We start from the raw sequence: 19356 nt of genomic DNA on the forward strand, positions 1-19356 counted from the left end.
ATTCCCATAATTCTCTGCCCTGACTTTTTATACTAATACGTTATTTTAGGTCTCACCCAAATGTCACCTCCTCATCAAGTGTCCTTCCTCTCATCTTTGTTACCCCTACTTCTTTCCATGTGTAGATTTTTTCACTGCACTTTTCAGAATTTGGGAAATCCAGTTAAGGGTCACAGGGTTTATTGCTTTCTCAACAACCTATGAAAAGTTAAACCGTGTAAGTGAAACCAAATTGAACAATGTTATCTTTACTTTTATCAAATACATTCCCTGACAAATTGCTTTAAGTTATTTTCCAGAAAAAGGAAGTCAGCTGAAGCTCACTCTTGTGTTGAGGGTAGTGTTAGCATCCACACATCCTCTCTACGGTGTGGCTTTTTCAGGGTTGAGACTTTCAGGGTTTACAGCAGGTGATGGTCAGTTTAAAATATGTTGTGTGTACTCTCAAGGAACAGGTGACAATTTAAAGAGAACAGAAACAAATAAAATGGATGAGGTACTTACCCAAGATATCACTGCCTGCCCTGGAAGACGATTTCAAATGAATAATTTAAATTGAGGGACATGAGAGAGCCACAGGTGGATTTACCCTGGTCCCAGTTAGACTCCTTGAAAGGGAAAGCTATTTACAGTCTTAAGATTTAGCTGCAGAAATGATTGGGGGCCTCAGTGGTGGTGAGGTGGGGTTGAGAGAGTTTCAGATGGGTCAATAGGACATGTAAATCCCCAGGCACAGAGAACCTGGTGACAAACAAACCGATAAAAGCTGAGGAGACACTGAAACAGAAGAAAAAGGAAAACGTTCAAATTTGATGATTTGTTTTACATAATAATTTAATAGGAAAATAACAATTTGGTGGCATTTTTTTTTCTCACAGGAATAATTATTTGCCAGGTTTTTAATTCATATAAAGTATCTCAGCATTTTCTTCCTCTGATCTATATGTAAGCACAGAAGGAGAGCAAGGATGCTGCTGGTTTCTTATTTAAACAATAGGATTGAGGGTCTTTGACTCATTTAATTTCTTGATGTTGGTGTGAGGCAAGGGAATAACCTGCAGATTTGTGGACAGTGGCTCCAGGCTAAGGCTGGTCTGGAGGCTGCAAAGGGAGAGAAATGGGGCTCCCCTGAGGCTTCCCAGGCAGCCTGGCCTCCCCCCAGGTGGCCTCCAACTGCTCAGGACAGACACAGCAGCAGTGTGGACTCTGAGAAGCCCCAGAGCACTGGAGAGTAGGGGACCCACGTGCAGGTGCAGTTGGGGGCTTCTGTGCTTTCTGAGGTTATACCTTTGGTTCCTGGGGCCATTTTCTGGACAGTGTTTTGGTTTTGGCATACGTAAGGTTGCTGAAATCACGCTGTAATTTGTATATATGAAGGAAATCTGTGAAGCTTAGGCTCAGAAAGGCTCATTTGGGTTGTCTCCTGGAGAAAGGGTTTATGAATTTGGCAGTTTATTTAGGCCAGAAGCTTAAACTGACTCCAGAGGAGAGTTTCCTGCTGGTGAAAATGAAGGTTTTGGAGGAGGGAGGGTTTCCACACTGTGAGGAGGGAAGAGGAGGGCATGGTGTTTTTTTTTTTGTTTTTTTTTTTGAGTCAGAGTCTCGCTCTGTTGCCCGGGCTAGAGTGAGTGCCGTGGCATCAGCCTAGCTCACAGCAACCTCAAACTCCTGGGCTCAAGCGATCCTTCTGCCTCAGCCTCTCGAATAGCTGGGACTATAGGCATGTGCCACCATGCCCGGCTAATGTTTTCTATATATATTTTTAGTTGTCTGGCTAATTTCTTTCTATTTTTAGTAGACACGAGGTCTCGCCCTTTCTCAGGCCAGTCTCGAACTACTGAGCTCAAGGGATCCACCCGCCTAGGCCTCCCAGAGCGCTAGGATTACAGACGTGAGCCACGGCACCTGGCTCAGAAGAGCATGTTGAGCTCCCAGAGTTAAATCCTTAGGTTGTCCGTCCTGTCAGATCAACTAGGATTGATCAGTTCTGGGGCTTCATTTCAGCAGTCAGAATCTGACTTCTAAGCTTGGGAATATGTTTAACCACTAAATGAGGGTTTTCTGTTTTTTTTTTTTTAGACAGAGTCTCACTCTGTTGCCCAGGCTAGAGTGCTGTGGCGTCAGCCTAGCTCACAGCAACCTCAAACTCCTGGGCTCAAGCAATCCTCCTGCCTCAGCCTCCCGAGTAGCTGGGACTACAGGCATGTGCCACCATGCCCAGCTAATTTTTTCTATATATATTTTTAGCTGTCCATATAATTTCTTTCTATTTTTAGTAGAGACGGGGGTCTCGCTCTTGCTCAGGCTGGTCTCGAACTCCTGACCTTGAGCGATCCGCCCACCTCGGCCTCCCAGAGTGCTAGGATTACAGGCGTGAGCCACCGCGCCCGGCCTGTGAGGGTTTTCTTTATGAACTCTGGGTGCAGCAAGCTGCTTAAGTGAACTAGTTTAGATGTTTTCCTTTTCTTTCTGATTCCTTTGTAGAATATTCATGCCATATAACTCCAGTTTTTTTTCCATATATTTAATAATTGTATTCCCTTGTTGGTGTTTTTATTTTCTTGCCTGAAAATGAATAGACTTGAGAGATAAAGTGTGAGAAAACCTTGGCCATGTTGCCAACAGCCTCATTCCAAATCCTCGACCTCAGGAGGACATCAGGCCCTCTGTCTTGTTCCAGTCTTGCCTGGCCTGGTCTGGGCTCCCCTCCTGCTCTGAGGCAAGGTGATCGCTCCACTGGACACAGTCTGGAATTCCCTTGTGTCCAGGAGGAAGAAGGAAATGCCCATTAGTACAGGAAGACGCCAGGGCCCACTCTGGAAAGCCAGGAGCAAGTTCTTCTTAAATGTCAGTGTCCCCTGGCAAGGTCACGTCATGGAGAGGGAAAGATGCCCAAGTTGGCAAGGCAACCGGGGAGAACCTGTCATTGTGACTCCACTGGTGCACGTGTTTGAACGTTTCCCTTGTTACTGAGGCCCCCATGGGGCGGGGCCTGGGACACTATCCAATCAGGGGCGCTGGGGCGAGGCCTAGCCAGCTGTCCAATCAGCGTGCTGTGGGGGGTTGGGTTAGGAGGGCGCTTCAGGCGCTCGTGCGGTCGTCTTTTTTGGCGCCTTTTTCGAGGTCGGGTCTGGTGTCTGCTTCTCCGTGAGGCCTCAGGTGTTTCCGCCACAACTTGTGTGGTGTGAGAGACACGGCAAGGACGTCGGGACACTCCGGGAGCTGAGAAACAGTGAGTGTGTGGGGCCGGGCGTACCCTGACGGTGAGGAGGAGCTGGTTGGAACCGGCCAGAACCGGCTGTGGCGGGACCGGGGCCTCCCCGCGGTCCGCTCTGGAGTCTGCCGACCCTGGTCGCCGCTGGCGCAGCTCGGCCGTCGGTCCCTCCGGCCAGCGGGGTGGGGCTGGGCCGGCAGCCGGGCCCCCGGGCGTTCTGTCCTGTCCCTGCGCGGCGCGACCTCGGCCCCGGCACCCTCTCTGGGCGGCTCGGCGACCGCAGCCTCGTGTGTCCCCAGATTGTGCGGTGGCGGCGGGAGGGTCGTCGGGGGAGGGTCCTGACTCGGTATGTGGGGGTCGTGCGTGGGAAGGGCTGCCGTCTGGGGTCTCTGGTCCCTCCCTGGACCAGTTTTCTCCTGAGTTCTCCGCATGTTTTGGAAGCAAGGTCTCAAATCCATGACCCAAGGACGACGTTAAGTGAAGGCTTACTGTATTTTACTTGTTTAGTTTTTTATTTTTTAAAATTTTACTTGTTTGTTTGTTTTTTAAAATGAGACGGGGTCTCGCTCTTGCTCAGGCTGGTCTGGAACGGCTGAGCTCTAGCGATCCTCCTGCCTCGGCCTGCCAGAGTGCTGGGATTACAGGCGTGAGCGACTGAACCCACCTGTATCTTAATTGTTTATTTTACACACAGCCAGGGATGAGTCTTTTAGATTTATTTTTTTTGCTTGTTTGTTTATGGGCGTTTTACATGAGAGGAAAGCAGAAATAACAAGCTGGGAGTGTGTTGTATAAAACAGTTTTGTCGCCCCTCCCAGTATGATTCCCGGGCACGGACGTCCTATGGAATAAGGTTCCTCTTTGGAAACTTTCTAAAGTGAGCTTTCAGCAAAGTTGCAGGTCAGCATTACCCCTCCCTGACTTTGTCACCTTGAAACCATTTATTCACTTTTTTGTGTCTCAGTATTTTAATAAATGTAACGTGTATTCAATGGACAGAGCTAAAAAGACAGTACAGATTATTTCCAAAAAGGCAAGAAAGATGAATTTCAGAAAAAATAAAGTATTCCAGTATTACCTTCCATTTGTTAAATATTCTTTTTACACCTTTTTCTTCTCGTAAGTTTCTGAGGCTTGCTTTTTTCTTTTGGGTGATTTCAAAAGGAATTCCATGGCTTAGACTTGCAACTCCTAGATGTGTGAAAATATGGTTAATTGTTTATAAAACCATTTCTTGCTGTGGACATAATAATTAACTGGCATCATCTTCATTTTCTGAAAGGAATAGGTATTTGTGGGTTTTGTTGTGAAACTAGAAAAAGTTCCTTACAATTTGTTTACATTCTTGACACATAAATGTTTGGTTTGAGTGGTTTTGCTGGATTCTTCAAACATTAGTTTTGTCCCATTTAATGCATGGTATTCCAAAGCCATGTGAATGGTGAGCAGAGGCCTGAGGTAGTCACTTAAAGCTAAGGCCACCCTCTAGCTTGCCAAGGGCAGTAGTGGAGGACACAGTTGGTTCTTCCTGGAGAGCTTCCCTGGCAGGTGTTCCAGCTGCTCACTCTGACCTTGGGAGGAGTCCTTTGTACTGAGAAGCTTGAAGCACTGGAAACCTGGGGACCCACTTGCACCTTAGAGGTTTAGGTAGGGAGAGTGATGCCCTTTCTGACGTTGTAATTGTTATTTCCTGGGCTTTTCTTTAGTTTTTAGATTTGAGTTTTGCATCCGCAAGTGTAACTGTTACATATTGAGAAATTCTGTTAAGGTCAGGACTTCTGTCTGCTGCATACAGGGTTAATGAGTTTGGGAGTTCATTTTGGTCAGAACCTTAAGCTGTACCTAGGCATTGTACCTCAATGGTGAGAGTGTGGCTCCCATGCTTGTTAAGTTGTTTAACCTTCTGAATGTGGGTTTTTCTTCTGAATTGTGAGGAAGCAGGCTGCTTATCTGCACTGATGAGAATATTTGTGTTTCTTTCCCTTTCCTTTGGATTCCATTATGTGTTGAATATAGTGGCCCTTCAACTCTAGTTTCTGTTGGTATTTTGTAATTTTATTACCTGTGTGAGTGTGTAAGATTTTAGTTTCTTCAGCTTTGGAAATGGAAGTTGTGAGATATGATGTAAGGCAAGAGAATTCTAGAACCAAACAAAATTTGTGTTCCCTTTGTGCAAGAGAATCTCAAGATGCAAGATGGATGCATTCAAATTCCCAGGTAGATTTTTCATTTTTAGTTCAGTTTTTATATGCATGTCACTAGAGAACTTTGACCATATAAAAGGTTTTACTCTTCCTAAGACAAATGAATTTGTATTTTAATTGATAATATGAAAATGCAATTGAATTCCTATTTTAATTGATATGAGGAAGATGACTCAAAGCTTATATAACCTTTGAGAATCGTTTATATTTAAGAAGTTAGGTTTAAATCCCTGATGCATTGTAATAGGGTACTTATTCCTGAAAGCAACACCCAGTGTGGGATATAGTGGAAAGACAAACTATGATGCAGCTTGTCATTTAGTTAGAGATTTTTATTTTGTTTACACTTTTATAGCCATTAGTGTTTTAAGGATGAGATCTTAGTTAATTTTGAAAAGCTAAAATTAGGCTGGGCACTGTGGCTCATGCCTGTAATCTTAGCACTCTGGGAGGCCAAGGTGGGAGAATGGCTTGAGGTCCACTCCCTCTTCGGGCCAGGCTAGTGGATAACCTCCATGTATTGATTTATAATTTTGCCTGCTTGAAATGTATCCCTGCCCTGGCATGTAAGCCATTGAGGCATTCAGTTTTAAGTGTTAGCTACCTGTATTCCTTACATGGTGCCCTGCAATAAAGCTTCTTTCTTCCACTGCAGCTTCAGTGTCTGGCTTTACTGCACTGGGTGAGCAAACCCCAGTTTGATTTGGTAGCAATTTATTGGCACTCCAGATGGGACAAAATTCCCAAGTGGCTGTATTGCTCCTGGCACATTGGCCCCTTGCCACAGCCACCTGCAGGACCTGTCCAGCAGCTGCCTGAGCAATTTTTACTCAGGGATAGATCCAAGTTTTTGGCAACTGACTAGGTATCATTGGCCCATGGTGTTTTCATCTCACAACCTCAGAAACAGGTACTTGGCTTAAAAGATATCCTAGGTAAATAATGGATTTGTGTGTGACAATATCAAGGTATTATCCCTTTAGAACCTTCATTCTGCCTCAGCAGGACATTTAGGTCTGCTTGGCCAAGGCACTTGACTCTCCTTCTGCTTCTTCAGAACACCTGGTTTGGTAGGGGATAGCCACTAAAGGGATTATGACCTTGAACAACTGCATTTGATTTGGGTAAAACTTTGTTTTTGGTTTTAAAATTCTGATTTGACAGAACTTGTGTCCATATTTGTCTTGTGATAGCTGTGTGAGGAACCCTGAAAAAATTGCTGGCAGAAGCTTAGTGGGCCTGACTCTTGGGTTGAAGGGGAACCATTTTGTCTGTTTTGTCAGGTTAAAACTCAGATACTGAGCAGAGTAACTGGCATTTTTATGTCTTTTCTTACATGTTTATTGTAATTTTGTCTTGGCTGATATAAATTTTTTTTTAAGTTTCCTTTTATAAGCAGTGAGCAGAGTGATCAAAGACTCTGTCCTTCTAGAAGCCACAGTAAAGAAAACCCAGGAACCTGATCTTCTGACAAAGGATGAAAATTTCTTACCAGCCGGGCTCCCAGCCTCCTTCCTTTTCTGTGAAATCTGGTTGAGCAGACGGTAAAAATCACTACGGTAAAAATCACTATGTGTCTGCTCAATCCCCTTCCTCCCAGAAATTGTCTTTTTCTTTGCTTTGTCTTTCTGTGTGGCCCTATCATAAAGAGGGATACCAGATAAAATCCCCAGCCATCTTGCTTTATGTTCTTGAGAGCTTGACTTGTGACTAAGTGGCAATGCTCTCTTGGGCTCCACCATCTAGCGTGGTGGTGGTGGTGGGGGGGGGGGTGCTGTGATTTTTTTGGGTCATGTCAGGTGACCAGTCTGAAAATGACTGGGAACCTCAGATTGTTTTGTTCCAAGTATATCATGCTCTTGAGGGTATTTGTCATTAAAAAGTACTGTTCACAGGGGGCTTTTGTTGTCTTATCCCTTGTTGTCTGGTTAATGTAGTGGCAACAAGAGTCTTTTGCTATCTTAGCCTATTTCCGGGAGTGTGAGAATATCTTTGAAATTGCTCCTTGTAGGCCCTAAAATTACTTTTTTCTTTTTTTCAAAGTAGAGACGGGGTCTTGGATCAGGCCTTTTAATTTGATATTTGTATGACTTTTGGCATTTATTAATTCTTTTTCCTTCCATGGACAGTTTTTGATTTCATGTATTCTTCCACCTGTGGGACATGGGGGCTTTTTGGGCCTTTGTATATAGACGGTTAGCTAAGAAGCTGAGACCCAAAGAAATATGGCTGGTTAGAAATATGAGTTGTACTCTATTTGTGCCTAACAAAACTTTCTTTTCTTTGAGCTTTCTTTGAGCTTTCTTTGGGGTAGTTCTAGATCTTGTGAAGTCTACCTTACACATCTTTAAAGATGTCCTTGATTAAGTTATAACCATGGTTAAGACTTAGTTTCACTTAAGAAGGTAGCTTTGACAAAGACTAGCTTTCACTTAAGAGAGTACCTCTGATAAAAAAAAAAAAAAAATTCAGGCCGGGCGCGGTGGCTCACGCCTGTAATCCTAGCACTCTGGAAGGCCGAGGTGGGCGGATCATTTGAGCTCAGGAGTTCGAGACCGGCCTGAGCAAGAGCGAGACCCCATCTCTACTAAAAATAGAAAGAAATTATTTGGACAGCTAAAAATATATATAGAAAAAATTAGCCGGGCATGGTGGCGCATGCCTGTAGTCCCAGCTACTCGGTAGGCTGAGACAGGAGGATCGCTTGAGCTCAGGAGTTTGAGGTTGCTGTGAGCTAGGCTGACGCCACGGCACTCACTCTAGCCTGGGCAACAGAGTGAGACTCTGTTTCAAAAAAAAAAAAAAAAAATTCAAAACCTAGAAATATCATCAGTTTGTCCTGGCTAAAATCTGAATAATTAGAGATTTTAAACAATTAAAAAAAATCTCTCTGGTTGGAAGTCAGCTTAAAGGCTGATATCCAACCTGTACTATTAAAAACAAAAACAAAAACCTCTTATGTGTGTGATGGCCAGTGGGACATTGGCTGGGGACAGATGTTTACAGTACATAGTTATTACTATAAGGGTTGCTCTTTGTGGATTTAGATAAGGGGCACAGTTTAAATACTTAGAAAAATGTCCTTATAACAAAGTGCACTGTAAAAACATTGCATGGCCCAATCCCGTGGTGTCTCCTTTTTGGGGACATGAGATTCAGTGTGAGCTCCACCCTGAGCTTGTTGGGTCAGTTTAAAAACACACTAAATTTAAAAACCACCTACCTAGCTAGATTGGCCTCCGAAATATAACATTCTGACATTTAGCAGGTTATTTATTAAAATTTCTAAATTTCTTGTAGACTCATCTGTGTGTCTCCTTATTAAATTCTATGGTAAATTCCTAAGATTTTGTGTTACTTTGACATCCATTTTAAATCTTCCTCTGACACACCCAAACCAACCAACCCTTCCTTCCTTCCTTCCTTCCTTCCTTCCTTCCTTTCTTCCTTCTTATCTGTCTATCTATTTATTTATTTATGAGATGGGGTCTTACTCTGTCATGTAGGCTAGAGTGCCACGGCATCAGCCTAGCTCAAAGCAACCTCAAACTCCTGGGCTCAAGTGATTCACCTGCCTCAGCCTCCCAAGTACCTGGGATTATAGGTGCATGCCACTATGCCCAGCTAATTTTTCTATTTTTAATAGAGACAGGGTCTCACTCTTGGTCAGGCTGGTCTTAAACTCCTGACCTCGAGCAGTCCTCCCACCTCGACCTCCCAGAATGCTAGGATTACAGGTGTGAGCCTCCTTGCCCAGCCCAAACCTTTTCTTTAAAAAAAAAAAAAAAGGTTAAATTTTCTCTCTGTACATTGAAATATAAATTTCCTACCTTGTTTCACCTAAGTCATTTCTTTAAAAATGCAAATTTAGATTTGTCTGGCAACAATTGTTTAGGAAAGTGGAACAGATGATCAAGAGATTGATAGTCTAAAGGAGAGAGAAACTATTTGAAAACTGGCAAATAAAAAAATCTTATAGATCTATAAAATCTGCTTCTGCCTGTGTGTCTGTATATCTTTGTGTTTTTATGTATCATGTCTTCTGTGAGTTTTTGAATAATTGTTTGACTTGTCTGTAAACTTATGTCTTAGAGTCACTAGATTCTAGGCTCTAAACAAATGGCCATGGTAAGACCTGGGGACATAATGTAAAATTCTCCTTGGCCCAGCTGTGCCTCCTAGATATGCTAGGAAGAGTCAGGCATTGTCTTCACAGCTTTGTCCTTTGTTCTGGACTGTCATTCATTTTACTTATCCATAAGCTTTCGTTACCAAATACATTGTAGTTATTAATATTGTGAACAAACTGTTATCTACCACATTAATTAAAAATTATTTTACATTCATTTATGCCTTCTCAAATATGGTATCTTTCCTTGTCATTTACTATCTTATGAATTGTATGTAACATTTCTTGCATAGCATGTATACGGTGACAAATTCCCCCACGTTTTGTCTTTAGAAAGTATAATGCACTCATTTGAGGGATAATTTTGCTTGATTCACATTTCTAAGTGGGTGTTTTTTTTCTTTCAAAACTTTACCTATATCACTCTAGTCTCTCCTTGTTTGCATGGTTTCTGAATAGAAGTCCAGTTTAATTCTTATCCTTGTTTTCTAAAGTGGTTGGTTGGGAATCACTTTTTTCTGCAATGGAGAAAGGTGTTTTATATTCTTTTGGGAGAAACCTCTGCTGAGAACCTTTTATACATTTTATAATCATGGGTAAATCATATCATTGTGGACCTTAATGAATTCCCATGTAAGCTTGGAAATCTTAACCTGTTCCTTAAGGTCAGCAAGGCCCAGGGTACACTGTAATGGTTCTGCTGGAAAGAGCTCTTCTGGCATGTTACCATCTGAGGACGTACACTAAAAATTAGTTGGGACCGGGCGCAGTGGCTCACATCTGTAATCCTAGAACTCTGGAAGGCCGAGGTGGGAGGATCACTGGAGATCAGGAGTTCAAGTCCAGCCTGAGCAAGAGCGAGATCCCATCTCTACAAAAAATAGAAAACTTAGCTGGGTGTGGTGGTGCACACCTGTAATCCCAGCTACTTGGGAGGCTGAGGCAGTAAGATTGCTTGAGTCCAGGAGTTTGAGGTGGAAGTGAGGTTGATGAGGATGCCACTGCACTCAAGCTGGTGGGGACAGAGCCAGAGTCTTGTCTCAAAAAAAAAAAAAAAAAAGTGGGATGTAGCCCTGAGGTGCAGAAATAGAGGGATTTTTAAAATTTAAGCTGTCATGCCTTTTTCCTCATGCCTAATCTCTAACTTCCCAGTAACTTAATAGCTCCATGAAATAGAACAGAAGGAAAAAGGACAAACTGAGTCTTATAAATATTATATGAACAAGTTAAAATGAATACTTCTTCAAAAGAAATACTTTGATTCAACTAGCTGGATCTGACTGCCTCTCATATCTTAGAGTATTTCAGGACAGTATGGTCAGCTGAATTTTGTTACAAGTTTGATTTCCCCATGCCTCCTGGCCTCATGTTTGGTGATAGGAATAGTAGAAAAAGCTTCCAGTTCTTTAGTGTGGTTTTATTCATTTAAATATTATCCAGATTTGATATCTCATGGAATGTTGTATCTCATAGACTGTTGAGTGATATAATGCATAAGGAAGAAGATGAAAGAGTTTTTCTGACAAGGAATTGATGGTATTAAAATGGATTTTTTTTTTTTTTTTTGGCGTAGCATTTCTCTTCTCCAAAGTGCTGTGGATCCTGCCATTGGAGAGCAATAAGACTTGAGGTGATCACAGTGAAGATGTAGAATTAATTGCCTTGTTTTTTATAGTTCTGAGGAATAGAGTGTGGCCAAAGAGTTAGAGTTCTTACAAGTAATTCATGGAATAAATCTTTGGAGATCACAGAATCATAGGTGAACATTTTATGAATGGAGTATAGATCCTCAGTGCTGACAGTCTCACTCATCTTCCTTTATACACGTGGGATGTTTCAGGACTCAGTCTCCTTTGAGGATGTGGCTGTGAACTTCACGCTGGAGGAGTGGGCTTTGCTGGATCCTTCACAGAAAAAACTCTACAGAGATGTTATGTGGGAAACCTTCAGGAACCTGCAGTCAATAGGTAAGAATGATGTCATTCCATCATGTTCTCTATTGAATTAGAGAACAACTTTTTCTTGGTCATCAATGCTGTTCCAAGATTTGGAATGTGAAGAAGCAATACTTTTGTAAATAAATCACAGCTCATCATGGACATAGAATCGAATAGTTTTTATATAATTTCTAATAACTTGTGATTTTTCTGGTTCTGCATTTCAGGAAAAAAACAGAAAGACCAGAGCATTGAAGATCAGTACCAAAAACAGGGGAGAAATATCAGGTAAGTCTCATTGACAAGAGAAAACATATGCCAGGAGAAAATATTAGTATGTCCTGAAATTTTATAAATAAGGATACAAAACAAGTAAACCTAGCCTCAAATTTATCTAAGAAAACATTAACCAAGAGTGTTTTTTGTTTTTTGAGAAAGATTTCTTGTTCTGTTTTCCTGGATAGAGTGCAGTGGCATCATCGTAGCTCACTGTAACCTCAAACTCCTGGGCTCAAGCCATCCTTTTGTCTCAGCCTCCTGAGTAGCTGGGACTATGGGTGTGTGCCACCACACCTGGTTAATTTTTCTATTTTTAGTAGAGACAGGGTCTTGCTTTTGCTCAGGCTGATCTTGAGCTTGTGAGCTCAGGGGATCCTCCCACCTTGGCCTCCCAGACTGCTAGGATTACAGGCATGAGCCACCTCATCCGGCCTCCAAAGTGTTTTTTTTAAACATAACATAGATGTTCAGTGTTTGAAAAATAGTTAACTTGGAAATAGCATTCAGAAATGTATATATGGATATTACTGTTTTCATGATAGCTATGGTTGAGCCCTCTTACAGAGCATTCAATATATTCACCTTACAAGCATTTTAGGATGAAAAATCTACACTTTTCCAGAATGTGAAAAAAAGTCATTGTAGTATCAATTAATAAATAGAAAACCTTTAATAAACATAAAGCACTTCTCATTTTTTACAGAAGTCATATGATAGAGAAACTCTATGAAAGTAAAGAAGAAAGTTTCAGCCTGATTCCAAATCTCAGTCTGAACAAGAAAACTCATATGGGAGTAAAGTCATATAAATGCAGTGTGTGTGGAAAAGACTTCATTTGTAATTCATCCCTTAATAGGCACATTAGATCTCACAGCAGACATAAACCATATAAGTGTCAAGAATATGGAGAGAAGCCATATAAATGTAAGGAATGTGGGAAAGGCTTTAGTTATCTGCAATCTTTTAAAAAACATAAAAGAACTCATAGTGCAGAGATATCCTACAAATGTAAGGACTGTGGGAAAGCCTTCAATTGTAGATATTCTTTACAAATACATGGAAGAACTCATATTGGAGGGAAACCCTATGAATGTAAAAAATGTGGAAAAGCATTCAGACATCACCAGTCCGCTCAAGTACATGAGAAGTCTCATACTGGAGAGAAGCCGTACAAATGTAAAGAATGTGGAAAAACCTTCAGTTATCGCCATAGTGTTCGAAAACATGAAAGGAATCACACTTCACCAAAATGTTATGAATGTAAACAATGTGGGAAAACCTACATGTCTTCTCTAGGTTTTCGAGCACATGAAAGAACCCACACTGGAGAGAAGCCCTATGAATGTAAAAAATGTGGAAAGGCATTCATGTATCACTACTCTGTTCAAAGACATGAAAAGACTCACACTGGAGAGAAACCCTACAAATGTAAGGAATGTGGGAAAGCCTTCAGTTATCACCATACTGCTCAAAAACATGAAAGGAATCACACTGATCAGAAACGCTATGAATGTGAACAGTGTGGAAAAACTTACATGACTCCTCTAGGCTTTCGTGCACATGTAAGTACCCACACTGGAGAGAAACTCTATGAGTGCAAAAAATGTGGAAAAGTGTTTAAATATAGCCAGTCTATGAAAACACATGAAAGGACTCATACTGGAGATAAACCCTACAAATGTAAGGAATGTGGAGAAGCCTTCAGTTGTCACTATTATGCTCAAAAACATGAAAGGACTCACACTGCAGAGAAAGAGTATGAATGTAAAACATGTGGGAAAACCTACATTTCTCCTCTAGGTTTCCGAACACACGAAAGAACTCACACTGGAGAGAAACCTTATAAGTGTAAAGAATGTGGGAAAGCCTTTATGTATGTTACAAGTGTTCGAATACACATGATATCACATACAGGAGATGGGCCTTATAAATGTAAGGAATGTGGGAAAGCATTCAGTTGTTGCAGTTCCTTTCAAAAGCATGAAAGAACTCACACTGGGGAAAAACCCTATGAATGTAAACAATGTGGTAAAGCCTTCAGTCATTCTAGTTATATTCACATGCATGAAAGAATTCATACTGGAGAGAAACCCTATGAATGTAGGGAATGTAGAAAATCCTTCAGCTTTCTTACAGCTTTTCAAGTACACATGAGAATGCATAATAGAAGTGAACCTTATAAATGTCAGGAATGTGGCAAAACCTTCCGTTGGCGTGCATCCTTACAAAAACATGCAAGGAGAGTGCACACTGAATAGAAATGCTACAATGTAATAAATACAGAAAGTTTCTCAATTTTAACTATTTTCAAAGTCATATGAAAATTAACATTGGAGAGAACTTGTACGAATGTAAGTAATATGGGAAATCCTGATACAAAATAATTCATGTATAGTGCTCTAGAATATTCATGCCATGAAAGAAATGTAAAATTATAAATGTATTATCTTCATCGGTGTCATGTTCTTTTTTGTTTGCCTGTTTTTGAGATGAGGTCTTACTGTGTTGCCCAGGCTAGCCTCCTGAGCTCACGAGATCCTCCTGCCTCAGCCTCCTGAATAGCTGGGACTGTAAGCATGCATGCTGCCATGTCTGCCTCATCAGTGCTGCAGTTTTAAAGTGGATCTCTGGACTATGGATTTCTACTTTCATTTAAAAAAAAAACCACTGAGAATATTCTGTTAGTACTCTTTAAGCAATAGTGCAGAAGTATTATAGATAGTGTTTTTTCCTCAAATCAGTTAATAAAATTTTTCTCTTAATAGCTATGTAAGGAAGAGGCCATTGAAAAATGACAATTTGGTATTGGGAGTTTTCTACTGGCATCCTATGCCAACTATTGGATATCCCTTATTTTTATATATATTGTACCTTTTTTATGAGAAAATCTTTCTTCTTTTTGTCCAGAAGAGTCTTATTTCACTTTCTTTGCTAATAAATAGTTGGTATAAATTTGTAAGCATGTCAAGGTTGTCTTGCCCTTTGCTCTTTATATTTCTTTCTGGCTGGGTTGGGGATGATAGACTTTGAATTAAGAAGTAACATCTTTGATAGGATAATAAAATCTAGACTGGAGATGGCCCTCTTGGATTGTATTATATCAATTTGGATAGTGTTGTGGACTCAATTCTCTAGAATCTATTTTATTTTTGTTTCCTTGTTACAATTCACCGTAGCCTAACTTATATGAAAATTGGAAGGCAGAACTGAAGAAGGCATGCGTCAGGTTTTGGATTCATCATACAGGAGACAGACAGATGTATAGAGACTGCATGGACACCTGCTTCCTGTCTGTTTTCCTGATAGGTTGCCCTGCCAATCAAGAGTTTCTTTCGAACGTCCCATCTACTTGATTTCTCTTTTGTCAAAGGGGTAGGATTCCACAGATGTCTCCAGAAGCTCCATGTCAAAAGATCCTTTTGCAATTTGGATTTCCTGCAAGCCCTCATTTGTCTACCAGGCAACTGATTCAAACTCATGGTTGGGGGTATTGTCTATTGCTCTGACTCACCTCTTCTCTACATTGTATTTCTGTATGGTCTAATTTGTGTAGTAAACACCTTGTCCTGTTAATACTGGTAATGCCTGTTTTCCTGATCCTACTAAGACAGCTACAATGGTGCAGTCACAAAGAGCCACATGGGTGGTTGTTCCTGTGCTGCATTGTGTGGTGACTGCTCTAAGTCTTCCCATGTGAGAGCAAGGATCAGACAGATAGTGAGTTTCCAGTTAGTCACAGATGAATGTAATCTCACAGTACATTCTCAGTTATGTTTGTATATCATAAAAACAATGTGCATTTTTTTTGTCAAACAAAACATTGTGCAGGTATTTCTTAGAAATATTTTATTAGCTCTTTTCTAACAACTTGTATGCTAACAAATAGTATTGTATTTCCCATTACTTGAGAAGATATATTAAAATATCCCATTGTAATTATTATTTTATTTTGAAATGGTCATAATTTGTGTCATGAAACTAATTTCTTATTTTTTCACAATACCAAAAAAAGATGATTCATGTTTTTCTCAGTGCCACCTTGCCAAAGATTTTCCAAGATCACACCTATAGTCAGAGTGGAGTGTAATGGGTTGTAATACAAATGAACACAAAGCATAAATGGCTGTGGGTTATCAAGAAGAGGGTGCTCAAGCACAATTCACAATCGCAAAGATGTGGAAACAACCCAAATGCCCATCAATACATGATTGGATTAGTAAGCTGTGGTATATGTATACCATGGAATATTACTCAGCTATAAGGAATAATGAAGATACGACATCTCTATGGTTCTCCTGGAGAGAGTTGGAACCCATTATATTAAGTGAAGTATCCCAAGAATGGAAAAACAAGCATCACATGTACTCACCAGAAAATTGGTTTCCCTGAACATCACCTAAATACACATCTGGGAACGACACCAATCAGATATCAGACTGAGGTGGGGGGTGGGGGAGGGGATGGGGGTATGCCTACACAATGAGTGCATTGCACACCGTTTGGGGAATGGTAACGCTTGAAGGTGCTGACTCGAGAAGGGGGGGTGGGGAAGGGAGGGATATATACCTACATGATGGGTGCAATGCGCACTACCTGGGGAACAGACACGCCTGGAGCTCTGATTTGGGGGGAAAGGCGGTACATGGGCAACGTATGTAACCTGCAATTCTGTATCCCCCATAACAATAAGATGAAATAAAAAAAAAAAAAAGAAGAGGGTGCTCAAAAGGACTTCTTATAGGACTTGTGTTTGTTTTAGGTGATTTCATTGCTAATGAACAAAGTGATATGTATTGGATGTTATTAGGTGAACTTAATTCTGTCCTTGGAAATCCTAATGGTTCTTATCTAGGAGGCAGAAAGAATAAAGTGGAGCTAAACCTTATTCATAAGAAGCATCAGTTATATTAGAGGAAGATGGTTTTGGTCTTTTTTTTTTTTTTTTTCTTGAGACAGAGTCTCACTTTGTTGCCCGGGCTAGAGTGAGTGCCATGGCGTCAGCCTAGCTCACAGCAACCTCAAACTCCTGGGCTCAAGCGATCCTACTGCCTTAGCCTCCCGAGAGCTGGGACTACAGGCACGCGCCACCATGCCCGGCTAATTTTTTTTCTATATATATTTTAGTTGTCCATATAATTTCTATTTTTTTAGTAGAGACGGGGTCTTGCTCTTGCTCAGGCTGGTCTCGAACTCCTGACCTTGAGCGATCCACCCGCCTCGGCCTCCCAGAGTGCTAGGATTACAGGCGTGAGCCACCGCGCCCGGCCTGTTTTGGTCATTTTTGAGTCTGTTTTCTTTTAGATTTTTAGAGACACGACTTTGCTTTTGTTTTGATCCATCATAGTCACCTAGTAACTTTGAGGATGGAAGTGTATTTCATTTTCTTCAACAGGATAAGACTTGGCCTGTTGGTAAGTGGATGGGAGACCACCTGTCAGTCTTCTAGAATGGCTTTTTCTTTTGTTTGTTTGTTTGCTTGTTTTTTAAGACAGTCTCAGTCTGTCACCCTGGGTAGAGTGCAGTGGTACCATCATAGCTCACTGCATCCTCCAACTCTTGGGCTCAAGTGATCCTCCCACCTCAAAGAGAGGCACCTAAAAGAGATATCTGCCACCCCTGTGTTCATTGCAGCATTATTCACAATAGGCAAGATATAGAAACAACCTAAATGTCCATCAATGGATGAATAAAGAAAATGTGTATATTTAAACAACAGAATATTATTCAGCTATAAAAAAGGAAATCCTGCCATTTGTGACAACATAGATGAGACTGGTAGACAAGATTATAAGTGAAATAAGACAGACACAGAAAGACAAATACTGCATGGTCTCTCTTATATGTGGAATCTGAAACAATGGAATTCAATAACAGTGAGCTATGACGGTGCCACTGGACTCCAACCTCAGGGAGAGAGTGATACTCTGTCTCTAAAAAAAAAAGTTGAACTCATAGATGCAGAGTTCAGAAAAGTGGTTACTAGGGGCCAGAGAGTGGCGGAAATGGGAAGATGTTAGTCAAAGGGTAAAAACAGTTGTAAGATGAAAAGTTCTGGGGATTTAATGTATAGCATAGGTGGTCATTAATGGTCATTAGTGTGTTAATATACAATGTAATCATACAATGTATATACACCTTGAATCACATTGTACATTTTGAGTATTATAGACAGTCTTTTTCAACTAAGTATTTTAAAATAAAAAGCAATATGTTTATTGACTTTATGCCTGTTGAACTTTTCAATTATAGAGAAAGAAGAGTTGAAGTCTTGACTTACAATTGTGGATTTGTCTGTCATCTTGCACGTCCATGTTTTTGCATCATATATTTTGACAATCTGTTAGGTAAATATAGTAATATTTAAAATTGTTGTCTTTTCTGTTGCTAAATCTTAAGTTTCATTCATCTTTTTTCCTGCAATATCTGATCTTTTTTTCCCACCCAGTATATTTTTTTATACCAGACATTTTCAGCTCTAGTAGCTCAAATTATGTTTTTTCTTTGGTTTTTAATTTTTTTGAAGTAAAATATACTAACATAAAGTTTACCATTTTAACTATTTTTAAGTGTCGCATTCAGTAGCATTAAATACATTTATAGTGTGTTGTAATTATCACAGCTATCTTCTGAATTTTTCATCAACCTAAAAAGAAACTCAATACTCATTAAACAAGTCCTCACTCTCCCCCTCCGCAGCCCCTATTAATCTCTATTCTACTGTCTCTATAAATTTGCCTGTTCTAGGTATGTCCCATAAGTGGAAGCATACGATGTTTGTCCTGTGTCTGGCTTATTTCACTTAGCATTATATTTTCAAAGTTCATCCATATGTTAGCATGTATCAGTAATTCTTTGTTTTTTGTTTGTTTTTGGAGAGCCTTGCTGTGTTGCCCTGGCTAGAGTGCAGTGGCATCATCGTAGCTCACTGCAACCTCAAACTCCTGGGCTCAAGCAATCTTGCGTCAGCCTCCTGAGTAGCTGGAACTGCAGGCATGCAACATGACATCTAGCTAATTTTTCCATTTTTTGTAGAGATGGCGTCTCACCCTTGCTTAGGCTGGTCTTGAACTCTTGAGCTCAAGCAATCCTCCTGCCTTATCCTCCCAGAGTGGTCGGATTATAGGCATGAGCCACTCTGCCCCACCAGTAATTTGTTGTTTTAATGCCTAAATAATATTTCATTGTATGGATAAACCATACTTTGTCCATCCATATGTTGATGAGCACTTGTGTTGTTTCCATAAAAATCTGACTACTGTGAATAATGCTGCTGTAAAATTGGTGTTTATATGCCCATGTGAGTCCCTGCTTTGCTTAACATTCTTTTGGATATACACCTAGGAGTGGAATTGCTGGGTCACAGGATAATTCTATGCTCAACTTTTTCAGGAATAGCCATCCTGTTTTTCACAGTAGTATATTCTTCCTAGCAACACACAAGGATTTAGATTTCTCTGATCCTCACCAACACTGGTTATCTTCTGTTTTCTTTTTCTTTTTTTACACAGGGTCTTACTCTGTCAACCAGTGACATAATCATTGCTTACTATAAACTCAAACTCCTGTGCTCAAGCAATGCTCCCACCTTGGGGG

The 19356-nt window shown here is 40.7% G+C and overlaps 1 protein-coding gene across 1 annotated transcript; it reads left to right on the forward strand.

Annotated features, from left to right (window-relative positions):
• Nucleotides 1-10139: 10139 nt before the first annotated feature.
• LOC138396166 (zinc finger protein 709-like) lies at nt 10140-14021 on the forward strand. Its single transcript, XM_069489249.1, has 6 exons — nt 10140-10143; nt 10928-10956; nt 11388-11514; nt 11712-11772; nt 12467-13636; nt 13805-14021. Exons 1-6 carry the CDS (start codon nt 10140-10142, stop codon nt 14019-14021), a joined length of 1608 nt encoding a protein of 535 aa, XP_069345350.1.
• The last annotated feature ends 5335 nt before the right edge of the window (nt 14022-19356 follow it).

This window comes from Eulemur rufifrons, chromosome 2 (genome assembly GCF_041146395.1).
Source record: "Eulemur rufifrons isolate Redbay chromosome 2, OSU_ERuf_1, whole genome shotgun sequence".
Lineage (NCBI taxonomy): Eukaryota > Metazoa > Chordata > Mammalia > Primates > Lemuridae > Eulemur > Eulemur rufifrons.

Excerpts from the sequence above, each read along its gene's own strand:
- LOC138396166 (XM_069489249.1), top strand. Across the intron at positions 10,957-11,387 it reads AAAAAGCTTCCAGTTCTTTA|GACTCAGTCTCCTTTGAGGA; the intron begins GTGTGGTTTTAT and ends GGGATGTTTCAG. Across the intron at positions 11,515-11,711 it reads CAGGAACCTGCAGTCAATAG|GAAAAAAACAGAAAGACCAG; the intron begins GTAAGAATGATG and ends TCTGCATTTCAG.